The sequence below is a fragment of the Macrobrachium nipponense genome, chromosome 40 (assembly GCF_015104395.2).
Source record: "Macrobrachium nipponense isolate FS-2020 chromosome 40, ASM1510439v2, whole genome shotgun sequence".
Taxonomy (NCBI): Eukaryota; Metazoa; Arthropoda; class Malacostraca; order Decapoda; family Palaemonidae; genus Macrobrachium; species Macrobrachium nipponense.
In genome coordinates this window covers 19,579,204-19,604,323 of record NC_061101.1, presented here as the reverse complement: position 1 = coordinate 19,604,323, position 25,120 = coordinate 19,579,204, and the positions used below count along the sequence as shown (strand labels likewise).

The 25,120-nt window shown below is 35.0% G+C and overlaps 1 protein-coding gene across 5 annotated transcripts in view; it reads left to right on the top strand.

Moving 5' to 3' along the window:
• Window positions 1-25,120, top strand: part of LOC135211969 (uncharacterized) — a 244,100-nt gene that overhangs the window by 150,628 nt on the left and 68,352 nt on the right. For 4 of the 5 annotated variants that reach the window (XM_064245226.1, XM_064245229.1, XM_064245224.1 and 1 more), the window contains 2 exons: window positions 17,859-17,997; window positions 20,229-20,261. In XM_064245226.1, the coding sequence (XP_064101296.1) occupies window positions 17,859-17,997; window positions 20,229-20,261 (172 nt within the window). The remainder of the gene's footprint in view (window positions 1-17,858; window positions 17,998-20,228; window positions 20,262-25,120) is intronic. The other variant, XM_064245227.1, reaches the window with a different exon arrangement.

Genomic DNA, 25,120 nt, shown 5'->3' with positions numbered 1-25,120 from the left:
CCTCTGCCACTGTGATCCATTATGCATTGCATAACCCACATTTTGCATATGTAAAAGGCATTGAACTTACGGGTTTTTACGCCGCGCCAGAGGTTGCCACTGTAGTATATGCAAGTATGTGATCCATTATGCATTGCATAACCCATATTTTGCATATGTAGAAGGCATTGAACTTACGGGGTTTTACGCCGCGCCAGAGGTTGCCACTGTAGTATATGCAAGTATGTGATCCATTATGCATTGCATAACCCATATTTTGCATATGTAGAAGGCATTGAACTTACGGGTTTTTACGCCGCGCCAGAGGTTGCCACTGTAGTATATGCAAGTATGTGATCCATTATGCATTGCATAACCCATATTTTGCATATGTAGAAGGCATTGAACTTACGGGGTTTTACGCCGCGCCAGAGGTTGCCACTGTTGTATATGCAAGTATGTGATCCATTATGCATTGCATAACCACATATTTTGCATATGTAGAAGGTATTGAACTTACGGGTTTTTACGCCACGCCAGAGGTTGCCACTGTAGTATATGCAAGTATTGGATCCATTATGCATTGCATAACCCATATTTTACGCCACGCCAGAGGTTGCCACTGTATTCTATGCCAAAAATGGGATCCAGTTTGCAATGCATAAGCCAATTCATATATGAAGTAGGAGGCATGAAACTTACGGGTTCTTACGCCGCGCCAGTGGTTGCCTTCCACCCCTATGTGATTGGGCATTGCAGTTGTTGCAAATTTTCGTCAGCCCTCTGCTTCTCAATCTTACGTTTTTCTATTTCATCTTCTAAGACGTTAATCTTTAAGATTCCTCGGCTCATTTTCCTTTTGAAGAACCTCGATGTTCTTCTGTTTCCTCCGATTCTCTTCTCGAAGTCTCTCTAAGTCCTCCTCCTGCTTGTTTAGCTGGACTTTTGTCACATATCTGCCATCTTCAGTTTCCTTCAAATCCCAATACAAGGTCGCCTTCTCCATGTCGAGAACTACGACCGTGTTTTCCAAGATGATCACTCGAGTCTTTATCCTTTTGTTGCATTTCTGTCTCTGTCGTCTTTGCCGCTATTTCTTTTCCAAGTCTGTCCATTTTGGCAGGCTTCAAATTGATCATTCTCTCCTTTTCTTCGTGAAGTCGTTCTAAGTCTCGTATAGCTCGCTCCACATTATCTCCTCTTTCTGTCAGGGCTTCTACTTCCTTTTTCAGTTCTTCTATCATCCGAGACTTTCGGAATTCTCTTTCTCAACCCTTAAAGCGTAATCCTATGTCTGTAGACTCTTCGTCGGTCATATCGTCTTCACTGGCTAAGTTCTGTTCTCCTTCATACAATTCCACTTCACCGTCTTAGGTCGTCGTCGAAGTGAAGGTCTTCCTTTGAGGTCATTTCGTCATCAAAGTCAGCATTCACGAATTCGCCATCGTCGTCGTCCTCCGAAATTCCAAGATCCTACGTGCCCATGTTCTTCAAAGTCGTAAAGTCCATAGAGAATTTCACTATCGCCCTGCCAAGGCCAAGAAGCAGCAACAAAGCGATGTGGAACATGTCCAAACGGGGGAATCTGAATCCGCAGCTAAAGCACTTCGATAGCACAAGGGGTGATGATACTCAACAGCATGTCTCTTACGGATAAACTCCGTCTGGCTCATCCATAGTTTTTAAATCGGTCAGAGGATGCGTGCCTGGATCCTGGAGCCGTTTCTGTTTCCGCTGAAGCCGCTCCTGTCTACGGGGTTTCTCGATATTCCCAGGAGCCTCAGGGACGTCCATTTAGAAGAGTCTTTCTTCCTCTCTAATTCCTTCGTGAGTCCCGGTGGAACCAAAATGCGAAATAAAGTTCGCCAGAGATCGACGCTCTTTATCTGTCATTGGTTTTTTTTGTTTTTGTTTTACTTTCCAAGATTATTCTTGTAATATATGAAAAGTTTTTAATTTTTCTTAAACTTAAATTTTTTTATTTTCTTGTTTTTATTTGGACTGCTAATTAAAATGCTCTGAAGCCAAATAACTAATTTATAGCTAGTTTAAAACTACCTCCTCTGCCCAACTGTTTCATTCTGGAAGTATATATATATATATATATATATATAATAATAATATATATTTATATAATATAATATTATAAAATATATATATTAACTATTAATTATATAATATATAATATAATTATTATTATATACACACATATATATATTCCAGAATGGAAACAATTGGATAAATATATGATGATAAAATGATTAAAGAGGGGCGGTAGTTTTAAACTAGCTATAAATTAGTTATTGGACTTCAGAGCATTTAAATATATATATATATATATATATATATATATATATATATATATATATATATATATATATAGATATATATATATATAATATATATGTGTGTGTGTGTGTGTGTATATATATATTGTATAATAGTATGTTATATTATATATATATAAAATATATATATATAGATTATATATATATATATATATTATATATAAGATATATATATATATAATATAATATATATATATATATATATATATATATTATATATATATATTGAAATAAATATCCTATTAATAATTCTAAACAATATTACAATGTATCCGCTTAAGAAATATTGCAATTACCTTCTGTTTATGGAAATGATCATTATTGATATTTAAGACTAAACTAACCTCATATTTTAATAGCAATTTTATATGAACCCGAATATCGTAATCAGAATTTCTCTTACTCGGGGAGTAAGCCTACAAACTGCTTTGTCGTCGTTGTTGTTGTTGGGGTGGGGGGGCAGAAGAACCTAAAAAGATCTGGGAAAGGTGTTTTGCGTGGAGTTAAAGCTATAGGAATTTTAGGATAGGATATATATTTGATTTTTTACAAGAATTAAAATGTAAAAAAATGAATAATGTGTATTTTAAACAATACAGAACAATTATTTCTAAAAATATATGTAGCGTATTTTTTATATTTTTCGTTGGTGAAACAAAGCTCTATTTGACCGTAGATTTTAGCACGTTTTAATTTACGTTAAAAGTTATGAAGTTAGGAATATAATGTTTATAACTTATGAGTGAGGGGAAAATCTTGCACGCGTCTCGAGCAAGCTGGAGGTCGGGTCAAGTTTTGTTCAGTGCCAATAAGTGATTAAGCTTTCAAAATTGCAGTAATTTATAGTTCATCCATTAGTTATTTTATTCTTTTAAATTTCTGTTAAGAGAAAGGAGAATACATAGAAAATTATAATAATCACTAAAAAAACAAGATGCATAAATATTATTTTAATATAATAAAAAACCATTGCACATCATATTTTGAAATACAGTGCTTTATTTATCTGTATTATTGCAAAATATACCCTTGCGACAAGGTTTACTGGTTCGCCAGATGGAATTAGCGGAATAGCCTAGCCTATGGCACAGACTTCTATCCCCCAACACACAAGACTAATGAATATGGCGGCAAGATTCTACAGTTTTATCACAAAAATAAATCTCATGTCTACCCTGACAATGTAACCAAAATAATATATCCCATTCACTCTAAGAAATTACCCCACTACGAGACTGTTGACCACGTGGTCCTTAACGGAGCACTGGTCTAGTTAACACTTCACACAATTCACATTTAAATCAGAAAAAACAACGAGACAGGTTGGGGAATGCTTAGGAAATGCCTAACAGTTGAATTACGGCATCAGCCAAGCGCAACTTAATGAATTCTGAATCCTGGCCTAGTAACTCACAATGCTCGGTGTGTAATGATACAACCGGCGACACGAGAACTCAATTAAAACACGTCTTACCTGGTCGACCTTAAGATAAGGAAGCGGTGCATTTCTCGCTCGGGCACGCTGCCTGGGCTACCCGTTAGGCTTTTTCTTAGTGGTTGCAGGAGTTCTAGAGGTCGTGGTGCAGCGATTGGTTGGGTGTCCTGTTCTCTTGACTGAGGATGAACCCAACACATTGTTCGAAAGCTAGTGATATTTATAAAGAACAAACTCTTACACAGCCATATTATTGTGGACCTGCAACCAGTATCATCATTTTCAACACGAAAAACTGTGCCCATTATTATTATTATTTTTTTTTTTTTTTTTTTTTTTTTTTTTTTTTTTGCTCTATCAGTCCTCCAATTCGACTGGGTGGTATTTATAGTGTGGGGTTCCGGGTTGCATCCTGCCTCCTTAGGAGTCCATCACTTTTCTTACTATGTGTGCCGTTTCTAGGATCACACTCTTCTGCATGAGTCCTGGAGCTACTTCAGCCTCTAGTTTTTCTAGATTCCTTTTCAGGGATCTTTGGATCTGCCTAGTGCTCCTATGATTATGGGTACGATTTCCACTGGCATATCCCATATCCTTCTTATTTCTATTTTCAGATCTTGATACTTATCCATTTTTTCCCTCTCTCTTCAACTCTGGTGTCCCATGGTATTGCGACATCAATGAGTGATACTTTCTTCTTGACGTTGTCAATCAACGTCACGTCTGGTCTGTTTGCACGTATCACCCTATCCGTTCTGGTACCATAGTCCCAGAGGATCTTTGCCTGATCGTTTTCTATCACTCCCTCAGGTTGGTGCTCGTACCACTTATTACTGCAAGGTAGCTGATGTTTCTTGCACAGGCTCAAGTGGAGGGCTTTTGCCACTGAATCATGCCTCTTTTTGTACTGGTTCTGTGCAAGTGCCGGGCATTCGCTTGCTATGTGGTTTATGGTTTCATTTTTCGTATTGCACTTCCTACATATGGGTAGAGATGTTATTTCGTCTATCGTTCTTTGAACATATCTGGTTCTTAGGGCCTGATCTTGTGCCGCTGTTATCATTCCTTCAGTTTCCTTCTTTAGCTCTCCCCTCTGTAGCCATTGCCATGCGTCATCGCTGGCTAGTTCTTTAGTCTGTCTCATGTATTGTCCGTGCATTGGTTTGTTGCGCCAGTCCTCTGTTCTGTTTGTCATTCTCGTGTGTCTGTATATTTCTGGGTCTTCGTCTACTTTTATTAGTCCTTCTTCCCATGCACTCTTTAGCCACTCGTCTTCACTGGTTTTCAGATATTGCCCCAGTGCTCTGTTCTCGATGTTGACGCAGTCCTCTATACTTAGTAGTCCTCTCCCTCCTTCCTTTCGTGCTATGTATAGTCTGTCCGTATTTGCTCTTGGGTGTAGTGCTTTGTGTATTGTCATATGTTTCCTGGTTTTCTGATCTATGCTGCGGAGTTCTGCCTTCGTCCATTCCACTATTCCTGCGCTGTATCTGATTACTGGCACTGCCCATGTGTTTATGGCTTTTATCATATTTCCGGCGTTGAGTTTTGACTTGAGTATCGCCTTGAGTCTCTGCATATATTCTTTCCTGATCGTGTCCTTCATCTCTTGGTGTTTTATATCCCCTCCTTCCATTATTCCCAGGTATTTTTATCCTGTCTCATCTATGTGTTTGATGTTGCTCCCATCTGGTAGCTTTATCCTTCAGTTCTCGTTACTTTGCCTTTTTGTATGTTGACTAAGGCGCATTTTTCTATTCCAAACTCCATCTTGATGTCCCCAGATACAAATCCTTACAGTCTGGATTAGGGTATCTATTTCCTTGATACTCTTTACCATACAGCTTAATGATAACTTATTATTATCATTAGTTATTATTATTATTATTTATTATTATTGTTGTTAAAAAAAATTGAAAAAAATCCACAATTATATATGAAAATATATTTCTATGTAAAAATATAAAAACAAAGACTTTCGAACACCCCTCATCACACTGATGAGGAACACCGTTCAGGTGTTCGAAAGTCTTTGTTTTATACTTTTACATAGAAATATATTTTTATATATAATTGTGGATATTTTTTAAACAATATGTTTTCACGGAACTGTGAATTTCTTAACATTATTTATTATATTATTATTATTATATTATTATTATTATTATTATTATTATTATTATTATTATTATTATTATTATCATATAAAAAAGTGAGTTTTACCCAGGGAAACACCTTGGGGTACAAACACACTCGACTCGCAGATTTGATTAAGGCACAAAGGATTCATGTGAAATTAATTAGCGAGGAAGAAATCTTTGCTTCTCACTCAAGAAATTGTCCGAGAATTCTCTCGTCCTCTCTCGAGATATACCAATTTGCCGCCTTCCCTTCAAAAAGGCCGTGTTTAAGCCGGGCGCCTAATTACATTTTTTTATTTTCTCTCTCTCGCTCTCTCTCGTCTCCCTCTCCCTCTCTCTCCTCTCTCTACTCTCTCCCGCCCTCCAGCTCTCCTTTTTTTTTTCAACCGTCTCCACTCTCTCCCGGCCTGTAGAATAGAATATTACATAACCGGTGCTCTACAGAACCTGAATGTTTTTCATTTTTACATCTAGTGCTAGGACCCTCTCTCCATACCACATCCTTTAAGGAACATTTTTTTATTTTTCTGTAAAAGACAGTAACTATTAAGTTGGCTTTGTCTGTCTGTCCGCACTGTTTCTGTACGCCCTCAGATCTTAGAACTTACTGAGGCTAGGGGGCTGCAAGTTGGTATGTTGATCATCCACCCTCCAATCATCAAATATATCAAATTACAGCCCACTAGCTTCAGTAGTTTCTATTTTACTTAAGGTTAATGTTATAGCCATGATCGCGCGTCTGGGAACGCTACGTGACATTCCACCACCGGGCCGCGTTTTACGTTTCATGGGCCGAGTTTCATACAGCATTATATACGTTGTACAGAAAACTATATCGTGCCAAAGAAACTTAGGCTCATTTTTTGCTAGTTTATTATCTTTATATCACTGACTTAATTCAATTTTAATTTCAGAAATGTCTAATGGCAACTTCTCAATTCCTGATGTAAGGAAGGATTTTTGTGACGTCTTTGAACTGAAATCCTTGCTCTAGTTTTTGCTTCCACCTTCACTCATTTTTCATTCAGAACTCTGTCTTTGTATTCCTTGAAACCTTCAGCTGGCTTTTATAGAGAGGGTCCTCATCTCTTCGGAAGGAAGTTCTTTGATACCATTCTTGTTTAGTGTTCGAGATGGATTTGGAAAGGCATAGTTCCCCATTGGACGAGTCGGTTACGTGCTCGACTCCCGATCTCAGGGTCCGGATTCGATTCCCCCTGCTCAGCCAACGCTGAATCAGAGGAATTTATTTCTAGTGATAGAAATTCATTTCTATCACTAGAGTTTATCACAAACTCTAGGTCCCATTTGCTAAGTAACCAATTGGTTCATAGCCACGTAAAAATATCTAATCCTTCGGGCCAGCCCCAGGAGAGCTGTTAATCAGCTCAGTGGTCTGGTAAAACTAAGATCTACTTAACTTTTTTCGGGAAGACATGACCGTTTCAGTCCCTTCTTTTCAAAGTATTAGATGATTTACTTCTTTTTATTAATTTCATTTATAACACGGATTTTATCAATTGGTTTTGAAACAAGGCATAAACAAAAGATTAGTGTCTTGGGTTAAACACACACCCTAGGAAACTACGCGGTGTTGTTAGCATGATTAAAATATGAGTTATGCTGGAATCAACCTTCTCTTTGCATAGTTAATGCAGTTCCTGACGTAATAATGCTTTCGGTCTCGTAATATTAATTTTGCATCGCCAGCAAGTGCTTGGTTGGTTCGGTGTCTGAAGTCAATTTAGAGGCTCAGAAGCAGGTAGTGTGCCTAGTAAATAAATTTTTTTTATTCCGTTGTGCTAGCTGTAGCTTTTAAGTCATCTTTTATCCTGATGGCATTTGTTTTAGAAAATTGCCGTTTTTATATACCTGATATTAATTAAATACAATCACTGACGCTTAATTTGATAATGTTTTTAAACTTCAGTTGATGTGTTATTGGCCTATCTAGAAAAAGATTAGATATGCGAATGTGTGAACGTACTTCTTTGTTGTCGTGTAACACGGGATCTTCGTGAAAGCACAATAGGTTAGAGTTGGGTAAGCTTTGACCCTCGAACAACATTGTTGCCAAAGGCCACCAGTGGATTTCAACTGACCCACGATTATTCTTGTGTCGTTTTCAGTAGAAGCCGAGAGGGCGGGCAGAAATAGCCACGAATTGATTTTTCAGTGCACGTCTCGTTGCAAACTCTTATTTCTCCCGTAATTCGGGGGAATTTCATTAGCCGTCTGGAGTCGTAAACAATTTTATAACCAAAGAACAGACAGTCCTTGAGAGAAGAGGAGAAGAGAGAAGGGAGAAGGAGAGAAGGAGAGAGAGAGAGAGAAAGGCCAGGGCTGGGGTTTACGCCTAGAACCCAAAGACACAGGGAGCAGCCTTGCGAGTGTTGGTTGTGTTTGCGTGAATGTGTATGGAGAGAGAGAGAGAGAGAGAGAGTAGGAGAGAGAGAGAGAGAGAGAGTGAGAGAGAGAGAGAGAGAGAGGGGTTATTTCTTAGGGTTTGTTTCAGTTGCTTGCTTCGTTACCAACTTCTATTTGCTGTTCACTTCTGGTGAAAAAAAAAAACTACTTTATTTATGATCTGAAAGAATGATTAAGATCCTGCTAGATCAGTGGTTCCCAACGTGAGTTGTAACGCCCCCACGAGGGGGTAATTTGATTATGAAGGGGGGCCACTTCGAGAATGTTTGAAATAAATTAATGGCCTTTTAGGCTTCTTCCACGTAAATCTATAAGAATTATATATACCACCACAGGGGCCATAAGGATTTTAGAGCTGATTAGGTGGGGCATGGCCCCCCCCAAAAAAAAAAAACACTGTGCTAGAAATACAAGATAGGTTGTGTAGGTTTTAATTCTGGTTACAGTTAGTGAAAACCGCAGCCTCTGTCGAATTTTGATTTACGAGTATTGGTTTTGCATCAACAATGTATCGCACCTTGGAAGCCACCAATTTGAGCAGCATGAATGTCCAGAGGTGATAAAACTGCCGAAGAGAGACGGTTTCTAGTTTTTGTCTGAGAAGGAAGTGGAGAGCAATGTGGCTCTGTTCTCAGTGAAGGCTTCCTTGCTGGGAAGTTCATTCCTGTGCAAAGCGAGAATTCCAAAAGGGGATAACCAAGAGAAAGCAAGTCCCCTTTCCTTGCATCGAATGAAACTGCAGAGCTGGTTTTCAGAGTTGAGTTTGATGTGGTCCCACGCTGGTGATACCTAGTTACCCAAGAAGGAGACGAAAACCTGATCTTAATTTTTCTATTGCATTCTATCCTTGTCAAACAAGTAGTAACTGCGCCGAAGTTTCTTGGCGCAATCGAGTTTTCTGTACAGCATATAATGCTGTGTGTAATATATCCAGCTACAACCGACCGGCCAGCACCTAGTCTCTCCCCATATGTAGTCAGTGAAGGTGCGTCACAAACCTCCGAAAAGTACTGCCAGATGCACGATCCATGGCTAGCCTTAACCTTAAAATGATTAAAAACTACTGAGGCTAGAGGCTTGCAATTTGGTGCGTTTGATGATTGAAGGGTGGATGATCAACATACCAATTTGTTGCCCTTCAATCTCAGTCACGTTTAAGATCTGAGGGCAGACAGACAAAGCCGTCACATTAGTTTTTTTAACAGAAAACTAAAAAGTATCGCTATGATAGCAACGACTTATCAGATGTTTTGCTTTCAGAAAATCTATGAACCAGTAGTTTGGGTGGTAAGCTTTTCAAAGTTGCTCTGTCTACACACGACAGCACTAGAATACTAATTTGAACACTTCTGGTAATGAAGATCGATTTTGAAATCAGAATCGCCTAAGGGGTTCCGAATACAATTACTTTGAGAATGTTAATATTACTAAGGAACCTTTGTTTGCATAGAGCAGTTTGCTCAAGGTAAAGTTACTCAGACAACCTGTCTTCTCGGCTACAGTCGGATTTCTCACTGGCTGTTCCCGCCTTTTCCGACCCAGAATATATATTTTATTTTGCGAATGCTTACGAAAGATATTACATAAGGGAACAGGGGAGAGATAAGTAAGATTGGAAGAACGCAACAGACCTACTATATATATATATATATATATATATATGTATATGTATATATATATACATATATTATACTATATATACTCTAGAACATGAGGATATATTATATATATATAGATATATATATATATATATATATAATATATAATATACTCTAATACTCTAGAACATGAAGATATTTATATATTATATTTTATTTATATATATATATGTATATATATATATGTGTGTATATATGTATATATATATATATATATAGTATGTGTGTATATAAATATATATATATATATATATATATATATATATATATATATATGTATATATATGTGTATATATATGATATATATATATATATATATATATATATATATATATATATATATATATATATAGATATATAGTATATATATATCTATATATATATATATATATATATATATATATATATATATATATTCTAAAATATGACGGATTTGCTTTTTTGTGTGGATCTTATCCACATGTTTAGTCATTACTGTAACGTTCTGACTTGAGCTTAACGTGTGGGAAATGGAAAGAAAGGGTGGTTGTTAGCATGAAGACGGGCGACCATGATCAATTTAAAATTACAGTAAAAGTGCGTGGAACAGAAAGTATATTCAAAATGTTCAAATTAACTTAGGTTTCCTTAAAAACAAGTAAAAAATGCGTCGAAGTTTCTTCGCGTTTTCTGAGCTGTGGCCCATGAAGATTTCAGCCACGGCCTGATGGTGGCGCCTGTCGTATAGCGTTGCCAGACGCATGGTAATGACTAACTTTAATATTGAATAAAATAAACTGCTGTGGCTAAAGGGTTGCAGCTTCATATATTTGATAATTGGAGGATGGATGATCAACATGACAATTTACAGCCCTCTAACCTCTGTAGTTTTTTAAGATCTGAGGGATGACGGGCAGTCAAAGCCATCTCAATAGTTTTCTTTTACATAAAACTAAGTGCTGGTTCTATTCAAGCCGAACAGAGAAATCCTAAAACTTGAGCCATGAATTCTTGTGGAGAACGACCTTTTATCTCCTCTGCTCCCTAAGTAAGGTGCTAAATCTAGTCTAGGCGTATTTTTTTTTCTTATCATATTTCATGCTGTGAATCTTAACTTTCTGTGAGCCATGTACGATTGTCGTGATGTCAGAAACCTCAAACTTCCATGGGTCGAATTGTCTTGAATTTGCAGTGACTTGTGATGCCATTCAACATAAGAGATTGGTCGTCTTGGTCATTTTTAGTTTCTGAAAATAACTATAAACATTTTAACTTTAAACAGTGAGCAAATGTACGACTGCAGTATGCGGGCATATCGCGTTCTTTATTATAAATAACACAAACGCGTTGAGTATCCGTGTTCCAGTATTATGTACACATTAAACGAAAATCAGACAAGAAATAATGGAGGGAAATTAGAACTGAAGAGATACAACACATCCCATTGTGGGAACTTTTTTACTTTTTTACATACAAGATATGTGACACGTGGAATAAACTGCCACCAGAAGTTGTAAACAGCAACAGTGTGGAAGAGTTTAAAAGAAAGCTAGACAAAATCATTAGGACACTGTGAATGCACAGTAAAACCTGCTCGTAGAAGATAAGTGAACACACGATGTCTCCTTGGATGGACTAACAAGTCTTTGAGACATCCTAATCCTTGTAACTCCTTGTAACAAAGAAAAGTTTTGCCCTAGTTATGTAATCCTAGTATCCAATTACGGTTGCTTAGATGCAAATTGAAGTTGTGTGTGTGAGTGTGTAGTAGTAGTAGTAGTGTAGTTCGAACGCATATTCAACTTTTGTGTGTGTAAAGCAAGCTTTGCAGTTTAGGTTCATCGCAAGCAACAGGAAACAAGCAAGAAACAATTTATAGTTCAGGAAAAACAAAGGCTCATCGCAAGCAATAGAAAACAAGCAAGAAACAATACGTGGGAGCGGTAAACCTTATGCACGTAGATGGACGCCTCATTAAATCTTGACCTGCGAGAACGGAACTACCGCGCGATTAAAGATATATGGACATCCTATGCAAATCCCCTTTCCCTGGGCCAGGCGCTGTCATCCCTTGGGGATAGGTAAGAGTTAGCGCCCATTGTAGTAAAGATGTTTGTCTGGTGCGCCGAAAATGAGGCTATTTTTTGTCACTTTTGTTTGGAGTCTGAATCAAGTTCATTCTGAACCTGATGCTGTTATGAGTCTCGAGATTTAAGTGCAAATAATGAAAGAAAGGAAAACTGTACGATAGACCCGACGCCAATATCTGAATTTGTTGATATGGGAATATATTCATGCCTTACTGAGGATATGGTGATTTATATGTATATATATATATATAAGCATATACTATATATATATATATATATATATATATATATATATATATATATATATATATATAATATATATATATATATATATATATATATATAATATATATACACATAAATTTCTGAGCGCAAGTTCCCTATGTCTGAAAAAATAACTAAAACTAGTTTTGAAAGGGTCTCTTGATGGTCGAAACTTGACTTCATTGAGTCATTGAGATCTTGATCGAATTTATAATTAATGCACGAAATAATAATATGTGGCTCTTGAAAAATAAAGTATTCGCCTGGTAAAGGGTAAATGTTTTACGGGATAATCGGCCAGCTTTTGGAACCCCCCACCCCAAAAAAAAAGTGGGGTGATATGAAATTAGTTGTTCCAAGAATACATATCCATTAGGTAAATAAAGAATGACGAAGTCTTCATAAATGTGAACAGCAAACACTGCCTTTATTCCAATGGCTTCATATACCGAAAAACGGTTTAACATCATAGTTTCCTTTCTATCCGTAAATGCTTTCGTTCGTTTGCTTGTGTGCAAGTAAGTATATCTTAGTTTAACAAGACCACTGAGCTGATTAACAGCTCTCCTAGGACTTGCACGAAGGATTAGATATTTTTACGTGGCTAGGAACCAATTGGTTACCTAGCAGCGGGACCAGCAGCTTATTGTGGGATCCGAACCACATTTTATCGATAAATTAATTTCTATTCACCAGAAACACATTTCTCTGATTTCACGTTGGCAAAGCGCGGAATTGAACTCGTGACTACCGAACATGTAGGCGAGCACGTAAACTACTCGTGTATGACTCCCCAGAGACATAGGTACATTTTTTCGACTTGCCTTCCATTGTATGAATTTTATAGTCTGGCAGATGTAGGTCATAAACCACCATCCTCCCCCGGCCTGTATTGTCCCCAGACGTGTGACTGACTGAGGGCAGCAGCAGGGCCGCCCCCAAGGGCGATTTTGTTCTGCATTGAAGCCTCTCGTCCCCTCGTGTCAAAACAACTCCCCCATCCGGTTTCAGTGATGGCGTAGCATTTTTATCTCTCTTGTTTATTGAACGGAGCAAATTAATTGAAGTTGTGAGCGTTTTTATTTTTTGAAACGCGGCGAAGCGATTGAAGATGTGAGAAGCGCTTCAACAAAAAGAGCGCCTCTCTGTTGTACGTCGGGAGAGGCTTTGATCCCACATCTTTCCCGCTCCATTAGTCTGCTGTTATTTCGTCTCGCTTTTTTTTCCTTTTTTGTGTGTGTGTTGTTGTGTGTGTGTTGTTTATAGTAGATTTGGGATGTGAGGAAAGTTGGGACAAAAATTCCTTACGAACCGATGAACTGATAGAAAAGAAAGGTTAACCTAATGCTAGAAGTAGAATTTGAAAACTGCAAAAGAGGCAGCTCATAAACGTTATTGTTATTGGTTTCTTTTATTATTATTTTAGTAACTGCTGTCCCTCTACGTAAAAAGCACAAAAGGGCGTGAAATCTCTCAGCAAGCTGTCCTTGCGTTAATTTCCCATTTATGTAAAAATAGGAAAAATCAAAGTTATTTAAACTGGTTTAGCATTGAGTAAGTGATGCTGAACAAATGAATATAGACGGAAACTGTACAAATCAAAATGGGCGTAATGTCTGTCTGTCCGTCTGTCATTCAATCATGGCCAAACGGCTGGTCCGATAGGCATGAAACTTGGCAGGGTTATGATGGGGACCTCTAAGATGGTTTTTAGTGGAGTTTCATCCTCCTCCCCCAACCCCCTCCGAGGTGGGTGGGGGGGGGGGGGTTAGAAAGGATTCCCTGAAACGGAGCTGGTTCTGCCCGTAGACTTAGTTACTTTACGAATTTTCATACATAATTTCTGTATCATATGTTTGCTAGTATAAATAAATACATTTGAGAAATCATTTAGATACATCCGGTAATAGGCAACATCACCCCTCGACGCTAATGTAGGGCGAAGTATGCAAATACTACTGCGTTATTGACAAATGGCTCAGTTATGACATTATAAGAGGTTTTCAGGATGTCTTGAGAACTTGGCATACTACCTACAGAAGTGACACTCAAACTGGTTGCCGTGGCACCCCAGGGTGCCATAGACAGTGCCTAGGGGTGCCGCAAGATTGTCATGGATTTTGTCTTGGTTGGTTTATCTCAATGAACATAAAAAAAAGAAAAAAACAAGTTTGGATAAGTCCACATATAATTATTAACAGTGTGTCTACATATTATATAAGTATATATATATATATATATATATATATATATATATATATATATATATTATATATGTATGTATGTATGCATATTCATGCGATACGCGTATATGGTGAAAAAGGAATACCACGGTAATGATTCCATTAGTTAGGGTGCCATCACTGAGAAAAGATCGAGAACCACTGAGTCCTACAGCATCCCGCCTACTAACTACCATTGTAGGTCTGTCAAAGCTTCACTGAAAATTCATTTGAAATTGTTTTTACTCTAAATTCCTTTACTTGCATTTTACAATGTTTACCAATTTTTCATGCATACAATTCTTAACATGGGATTTATCTTCCTTTCAGAGTCAAATTTTTCCTGAAAATGAAACTTGAAAAATACGTAGTCTCTCTCTCTCTCTCTCTCTCTCTCTCTCTCTCTCTCTCTCTCTCCACAGAAAGAAAGAATCATCAAATAGAAAAAAATTTAATGAAATTGATATATGTAAGTTCTCTCTCTCTCTCTCTCTCTCTCTCTCTCTCTCTCTCTCTCTCTCTCTCTCTCTCTCTCTCTCTCTCTCCGCGGAAAGAAAAAAACCAAATATAGAAAAATAATAAAACTTTCCTAGAAGCCACCCTTTATCTAGGGTAACGGAGTAATGTCTTTAAAAAAATAGAGTGACATAGGTATATATAAGCATGCGTACTGTGGTGTACAAATTAATAAGCAGGTTACATTCTCTCATTAATGGTATGGTAAGTGCTTTTTAAAACCTAGTAATAAAACCCCATTGTTATTTCACTGTATCGTTGATATATTTTGTAATAAAAGATAAAACGGAAAAGTTGATAGGAGAAACTAGTTTGTAAACAATCATGTCATTTCGCATGCATCGAATTTTGTATTTGTCATTGAGTGGAATAACATTTTTTTTAACAACGGCCAACTTTGTTTTTCACTGATATCTCGGTCCTGTAACGAGTGATTTGTTGTTCAGGTGAATGTGTGTAATTACTCTGATTATATTTGCACCAACAGCAAAAGCCTCACAAAACAGAAAATTAACTGACGTGGTCACTTCCTAAAAGACATGAAATTTTTACCGTTAGACTATTAAGGAACAATGGCGCCTCGCCTACCCACAAAAAGTAATAAAGAATAGCAGAATTTCCTTCGGCGCAATCGAGTTTTGTGTACAGTGTACGATGCTGCATGAAGCTCTCAGCCACGGCCCTTGAAACTCTCAGCCGTGGTCCATGTAACTTTCAGCCACGACCCAGTGGTGGCACCTGTAGGCTTGCTATATGATTATGGGTAACTTTAACCTTAAAATAAAATAAAAACTATTGAAGCTAGATGACTGCAATTTGGTATGCTGGATGATTGGAGAGTGGATGAACAGCATACCAGTTTGCAGCCCTCTAGCCTCAGTAGGTTTAAAGATTTGAGGGAGGACAGGAAAAGACGGGACAGGGAATTAGCCGTCTCAGGTGCAATGTAAGCATTACTCAAGGTTCTTTGCAACATTCCTTCGGCCCCTAGCTGCAACCACTTTCATTCCTTTTACTGTACTTCCTTTCATATTCTTTATCCCATCTTTCTGTCCACCCTCCCCTAACAAATGTTTCATAGAGCAACTGCGAGGTTATCTTCCTGTAACACCTTTCAAACCTTTTACCGTCAATTTCCGTTTCAGCACTGAATGGCCTTAGTTGCCCCAGTGCTTGGCATAATGCCAAAAATCTATATAAATAAAAGTAAATAATAAAAGGAATGGTTGACAGTCATCCAGAAAGGAACAAAGAAAGGTGTAAGCGAAAGGGACAATCGCTTTCATTCTAGCTCATAACGCTGAGAGATCTAATATCCAGCGAAGGCCGTCATCGCAGTGAAAGCTTTTGATGTGTCAGTGGAAGTCTGGGAGGTGACCCATCACAGCCGTCGTCTTCCTTTCTCCGAGTCAGTTGCCGTTTACTGTAATGACAGGCCAATCATTAGTTTTTTGTGCGTTTTTTTCTTTATTTTTGCTCTTAACTTGTAATATATTTCCTTCCACTTTTAAGCTTATGGTAGGTTAGGAAGGAAGCCCTTATTAGATATCGAATACGAAAAGTTTTTGTGGTTTTTTTTTATAATACGAAAGAATCGCCCTAAGTGCTTTTCGCTATTAAGCTTAATACAAAACTCACTCTCTCTCTCTCTCTCTCTCTCTCTCTCTCTCAAAAAAGGCTTCGATAGAAACGTTATCAGCAAGGTTTAATGAACTCTGTTCAAAATTACATTTGTGGCTCGATATTTGCGACACATATAGTCTTATCTTTTTATTTACGAATTTTTCCGTATGACAACCTTTCTATCGAAGCCTTTTGAGAGAGAGAGAGAGAGAGAGAGAGAGAGAGAGAGTTTTGTATTAAGCTTAATAGCGAAAAGCACTTAGGGCGATTCTTTCGTATTATAAAAAAAAACCACAAAAACTTTTCGTATTCGATATCTAATAAGGGCTTCCTTCCTAACCTGACCATAAGCTTAAAAGTGGAAGGAAATATATTACAAGTTAATAGCAAAAATAAAGAAAAAAACGCACAAAAAACTAATGATTGGCCTGTCATTACAGTAAACGGCAACTGACTCGGAGAAAGGAAGACGACGGCTGTGATGGGTCACCTCCCAGACTTCCACTGACACATCAAAAGCTTTCACTGTGATGACGGCCTTCGCTGGATATTAGATCTCTCAGCGTTATGAGCTAGAATGAAAGCGATTGTCCCTTTCGCTTACACCGTTCTTTGTTCCTTTCTGGATGACTGTCAACCATTCCTTTTATTATTTACTTTTATTTATATTTATATATATATATATATATATATATATATATATATATATATAATATATATATATATATATAATATATATATATATAACGTTCATGCGTAGGGAAAGCGAGGGAAATAGATTTTGAAATGTTGTAGTTACCTATGTAGATATCACGTCAAACACTAATTCCCCTTAGGGGGGCCAATGCCGTCAGTGCACCTCATTCGGTGCAATGTAGGCATTACTTAAGGTTCTTTGCAGCGTCCCTTCGGCCCCTAGCTGCAACTACTTTTCATTCCTTATACTGTACCTCAGTTCATATTCTCTTTTTGCCGTCTTACTGTCCACCCTCTCCTAACAATGCTTTGATGTTTTCCTCCTGTTACACCTTTCAAACCTTTTAGTGTCAATTTCCGTTTTGGGCGCTGATGAATGGCTTCAGTTGCCCCAGTGCTTGGCATTATGCTAAAAGTCTATATGAATGTGTATATATAAAAATCAAACACTCATTCCGATCCCTTTGTGACTCCTTTCAGATTGAAGCACCGATGTTGGGAGGAGGCGAGGATGATTCCTCTCGTCGGGGACCTTTGGAATTTTTCACCAACATGTTCAAACGACGCCGGGACCATGACCCGCACGACGACCCCCGCCCCCCCGACATGACACTTCACGGTAAGGACCGAAAGCTTTCGTCTTTCTTGTGTGGCCTTTGGCGCCATACTCCCCAAAATGGAAATAAAAATCGTGTAAATGTAAGTAAAAGAAATGTAGACATAATAAACTAAAAAATAAATAACAAAAATAATACTAGATATGATAAAAATTAGAGTAAGAGTAATAAAAATAAACTCCATACGCCCCAAAATAGGAATAATAATCATAGAAACGTAAGTAAAACAAATGTAAACATAATAAAATAAAAATAAACATTAATAAAAATAAGGATATATATGATTAAAATTAGAGTAAGAGTAATAGAAATAAACTCCATACTCCCCAAAATAGGAATAAAAATCATAAAAACGTAAGTAAAAAAAATATAGTAGACATAATAAAATAATAAGCATTAATAAAATAAGAACAGATTTGATGAAAATTAGAGTAAGAGTAATAAATATAAACTCCACACTCCCCAAAATAGATATAAAAATCGTAAAACGATTAGTGAAAACAAATATCAAAATAATAAAATAAAAATAAACATTAATGAAATAAGAATAGATTTTTAAAAGATTAAAGCAAGAATAATAAAAATAAACTCCACATTCCCCAAAATAGAAATACACATCATTAGAACCGTAAGTAAAACAAATATAAAAATGATAAGAACAAAAATAACATTAAGAAAATAATAATTTAATAGAGTAAGGATAATAAAAATAAAGTACGTGAGAAATGTGGGTTTCTGTTTCCCTCTTTGCTGTGTAATTCCTTCCTTCCTTCTATTATTATTGTTGTTATTTTTATTTTTTCCTAGAACAGTTTCCTTCTAGATTCAGGTTTGTTGTTTCTCTTTTGGGGAAGGTAAGGTGTCATTAAGATAACCTAACTTTTATGTAAGGTTTTTTTTTTTTTTTTTATTCTGTAAGTACGAATATTTTGTCGATCAACTGTATGTTTAGCCTTGTATCTTGAATATGTGTTTGTGTGTGTGTGTGTGGAGAGAGAGAGAGAGAGAGAGAGAGAGAGAGAGAGAGAGAGAGAGAGAGAGAGAGAGAGAGAGAGAATGGGAACTGTTGAAAAGGGATAATACCTCGCATTTATAAATTCAACTTTATTTTTTATTTTTTTTTAAGATGATTCATGTTTTACGTCCAGTATTTGCTGGCTCGCCTTTTCCATGTATTTGGTTAAATATGAGACAATTCTCGCGATTTTGTATCTAAGAAAAATATTCCATCCAGAGTTTACACTATCTAAGCAAGTACGCTGTATGCTTTTCCCATTTTCCGATTCGGTCTGCAGCCGGGAATCGATAATAAAAAAAAATGTGTAGACGAGAGACCTGATCGTCGAGGTTGGCGTTTCGCTGTGTTCAGAGTTATATATTGATTTATTTCGGTGAATCAGAGAATGAAAAAAAAAAATTGTAGAATTATTGAGAGCGTTTCAGACGGATTCCAGTCGTATTGTTACAGACCTTTCGGTGATTCATCGTTAGCGCATTTCCTCCAATTGAAATCAAAGTTCGGGTTCCTTGCTAATGAAGGGCAAATTGTTTTCAGCATATAATTTCGAAATCACGGTATGTATGAATGTGTGTATGTGCGTACATGTTTTTATATATATATACTATAATATTATATATATATATATATATTATATATATATATTATTATATATTATATTATATATTATATATTATCAATATATATAATATATATATATATTATATATATCTATATATATATATATTATATATATATATATCATATATTATTTATATATTATATATTATATATTATATTTATTATATATATATATTATATATTATATATAGAATATATTTATAATATATCTATATATATATATATATATATATATATATATAGGCCAAAGCCACGAAGGAAAGTGAAACATTGCCTTTGGCTTGTACAATTACTTGGACCCTAGTATAAGTCAAATGTGTAAAAATGACCTTAACGATAAAATCACTGACTTAATTACGAATTAGTTACCTTAAATATAGTCTTTGTCTCTGTAGGTTTAATGTGCTTTGTAAAAATTTTCACTTTGCGAATGAAATTTTTTTTTTTTTAGCAAAATGAGATTTATTGAATTGTATTTTTATATTTTTTTTTTTCTGGTCAGTCACCGCATTATATTTTTGTCTTGTCCCTGCTTCCGAGAAGTTGGACTTAATCTTGTATAAACCTCTTAAATTGTACCCTTGTTTTGGATAGGTCTACTAATTCTCCAGGCGTGTTGGATTCCAGGTACATATTCTCCTTTATAACCCCTCTCTTTGTAAACTTACTTTCATATGTATATCAGTCTGCCTAATAAAGGACAAGAATTTAAAATGCCTTGCAGTGGTACTCCATTGTTTCACATTCCTTCGTAGCTTTTGCCTCTATTTATATATTCATCACGTTCGAAATTTTCGTGATTCAATTATACATACATACACACACACATGTAGACATACATACATATATATATATATATATATATATATATATATATATATATATATATGTATGTATGTATGTATGTATGTATGTATGTATAAATGAATCACGAGAATTTGGAACGTGATGAAATATAGAAATAAAGGTAAAAACCAGTCAAGACAATGAAACGATGGAGTGTTGCGAGATCTTTCGACTCAACGTCCTCTACTAAGTAGTCTGCTAAGTGTATGTGTATATAATATATATATATCATATATATATATATATATATATATATATATATATATATTGTGTGTGTTTTGTGTTTGTACGTATTTTGTTTGTATTCAACTTTCTTCAGTTTTTTCAAAACATTTTTCAACTGCATGACAGTGCATAAAGTTGTAAATGTTATAGAAATATTTTGAACAGTCGGTTTATTTGCAATTCAGAAGTTGAAGTATGATTCTGAAAGTGACTGTGTAGTTTTTCACCTCTTGGATCTGCCCAGTGTTAGATTTTGACTTATATATCTGTATATATATAGTTAAATATATATATATGTAAATATATATAATGTAAATATTATATATATATATATATATATATATATATATCTATATATTGCAAGCTTTCCCCTTATTATTATTGTCTGCTACCTTTCCATGAAATTTTTTTTATTCCTGTAGGCTCTTACATGAACACATTCCAATATTTTTAGTTTTTCTGACTTATTTACAAATTCATAAGTACGCATTTGGCTGCCAAGCACACCGTCATGAGTTGAGGTTTCAAGGAACCTTATCAATATAAAGTACATTGATGCTAGAAAAGTAATTCAGTTACGTCAGAGATATTTGACCGGCTATTTTGCTTTTCAGGTAAGCCAATTGTCTCCTCTCTTGACAGTTGATTCAAAGTGCAACTGCGAGATTTTCCTCCTGTCACACCTTTTAAACCATTAGACTATCAATTTCCTTTTCAGCGCTGATTGACCTCATAAATCTGCGCTCTTGGCCTTGGGCCATAATTCTATATTGACTTCCATTCCATCTTTAAAGTTTGTGTAAAACACACTTGGTTTTTTAATTTTTTTTTATTTTATAATTTTTATTTTATGAGGCTTCTGTAACTGTATGGATAACGCTTCATCAGTTATCAGTATACGATTGGTATTTTCTTATCCGACTGTTATCGTCGCTTGAAAAAGTTCGTTTACTTTGGTCTCCTGTCTTTCTGTTCGGCGAAATGCACAAAATAACCCCTTGATTTCTGGGATATTGCAAATCCACCTCCTCAGGGTAGTCGTAGTATGACCAATATAGATGGGCTGGGCACGAAACACAATTCCCCTATGGCCTTGTCAATTTCCACACCACACTGGTCTGCATTCTCCTTTGGTGGACGGTGCTGTTTGTCCTCACTCAAGTTGCCATTCAGTTTGGGCAACAGAATATCCTCAGTTCTTATCTTTTGATATGCGATAGTGGAACGAACTTCTCACCCGATTGTCAATTTATTTAATGTCGACGGCTGATTCCGCGTATTTATGTACTTAATGTAATGTATGTAGGTTGATTTGAATAACCACAAATGCCTTCTTGATTTCCATATTTTTCACCTTTGGAAACGCTTGCCACAACTAATCCTATTTGCATATCCATATACACGTGTGTGTTCACAGTAGATTTACATGACTTTATTATATAATGGAATACCACAGGAAATATATATATATATATATATATATATATATATATATATATATATATATATATATATATATATATAATGTGTGTATGTGTTTATATATATATATATATATATATATATATATATATATATATATATATATATATATATATATATATATATATATATATATATATATATATATATATATATATATATATAACAGTACCAAGTGCTTTCACCTGTTTATTCAGGCATCATCGGGGCCCAATAAACGGAGAAAGCGCTTGGTAGTGACCTTCTGCCTGTCATTTTCCGGTGGTATTCTCAATATTATATATATATATATATATATATATATATACTATATATTATATATATATATACATAATATAATGTCTGTTTTTTTATGTTAATATAATAAGCACTTGACCGTTAAAACAATGTTTACGATGGTGAGGATCGGACCATTCCACCCTCAGTGAAATTAATTCAGTTCGAGATTAGGTTCCAGAGTAGGTTCATATTCTCTCTCATAGCCGAGTGGCATAATAGTACCTGGCTCTTATTACCGTGTGTAAGTCCTTATTCCATCACTGAAGTAAGGGGCTTATTTTATTTTCCGTTTGGATGAGACTTGTAATTGACTAGACGTTTATTTGAAATGTGTTGCTGGCCCCCCCAACAGAGTCATGTGTATATATATATATATATTATATATATATATATATATAGATTATATATATATATATATATATATAATAATATATATATAATATATATTTATATTATATATATATATATATATTTATATTATATTAATATATATATATATATATACTATATATTATAATATAATTGTGTGTTTGTATTTCAGAGAAATAAAACACAAATCTATATCCGTTTCATAAGAAATGATTTCGATGATAATAGCTATACCAGTGATTACTTCAAAAGATAGGAATATCATCGTAACAAAAAATATAGCATTTTTTAAAAATTCTCTCCGTGAATAAGAAAAATGACACTCGCTCTCAACATTACACTGTTGACAGTTTAATTATGTAGTAGCAGCTGAATAACAAATGGCCCTTTCCAACCAAACAATGAAAAATGACCAGCTCTGAAGCGCTGTGGGTAGCAAATGTTATTTTGCCCAAAAGCTTTCGGATTGCGTGACCCAAGATTGAATTAACCGTAACTTCGTAGATTAAAAAAAAAAAAAAGCCTGATACACGGGTTGGTCCAGAAAGGCAATAGTTTGAAGGCAACATAAACAGAATTTATTCTTTTAAATCATATATATATTATATATATATATATATATATATAGATAGATATTATATATATATATATTATATATATTTATTCATTTTATCATATATATATATTATATATATATATATATATATATATATATATATATATATATATATATATCTATATATATATATATATATATATATATATATTATATATATATATATATATATAATTATACACATTGTATGTAAATTGCTACATATATATTATGAACATGTATGTATGTAAATAAATACATACATCTATATTATATATTAGGTTATTTATATATATATATATAAAATGTTATACAACGGTATGTAAACTATATGTGTGTGTATATTATGTATAATAATATATAGTAATATAATATATATATATATATATATATAATATATATTATAGATATAATATATATTATTTATAGGAGCGCAGATATAAGAGGTTCAGGAGGTCCATTGATACTAAACATGAAGGCCAAGATTTATTATAAAACGTTTCGCACATCAACTTTGTGCATCTTCAGTCTGTAAAAAGAGAAATGCATATATTAAAAACTAAAAAACAGGATTCACAATAGTATTCATTAAAATGCGAATAGAGTCGTTGATTAAAAATAAACATGGAATCTTGCACAGCAAGTTCAAGAAATTGTTTAAAAAGGGGTTTGCTAAAACCATGAAATACAGTGTCATCGCTAATAAAAATCTTATTTAAAATAATATCTATGGTTTCGTTCAATGGTACATTCGTAAACAACGATTCCACGTCAAAACTGGCCATTTGGTAGTCTCCGTCCTGATGGATGATTTGTTCCTGAAATTGATATCCATTTTTCAAAGTGTTTACGAATGTACCATTGAACGAAACCATAGATATTATTTTAAATAAGATTTTTATTAGCGATGACACTGTATTTCATGGTTTTAGCAAACCCCTTTTTAAACAATTTCTTGAACTTGCTGTGCAAGATTCCATGTTTATTTTTAATCAACGACTCTATTCGCAGGTCGATGGAGTTGCTAGGGGTCGCCACTTGGGCCAATATTTGCGAACTTTTTTATGTCATATTTGGAAACAGGAACAGAATTTTTAGACAATTGTCCTATTTCTTGTAAACCAATGTATTACAGAAGATATGTTGAACGACACATTTGCACTTTTCAGATACCAGTGGCAAATAGCAAAATTTTTGGACCACATTAACGTACAACATCCCAACATTAAATTCACAATGGAGATAGAAAATGGAAACAAATTACCATTTCTGGACATTCTTGTCACTAGAGTCAATTCAGAATTCACGACTGCAGTATATCGAAAAAGGCGTTCACGGGATTAGCCAATAACTTCTATAGTTCTTGTCAGAAAACCTTTAAAACTAATACTATATACACACTGGTCTATAGAGCTTTGAAATATTCATCCAACTGGCAAATTTTTCATAACGAAATGGAATTTTTAATAACCTTTTTTCAAAAAAAACTCCTATCCCAAGACATTGTATATAACATAATTAACAAATTATTGTAAGGTAAACTATATCCAACCGCCTCCTCCGCTAATGGATGTCCAAAGAAAACATGATTTATGCATCGATTCCATATATAACAGACTCGAAGTTTTCTCTTAGACTCTCACAAATAATAGAACAAGAAATTCCTTATCTCAAAATTAAACTCATCTCA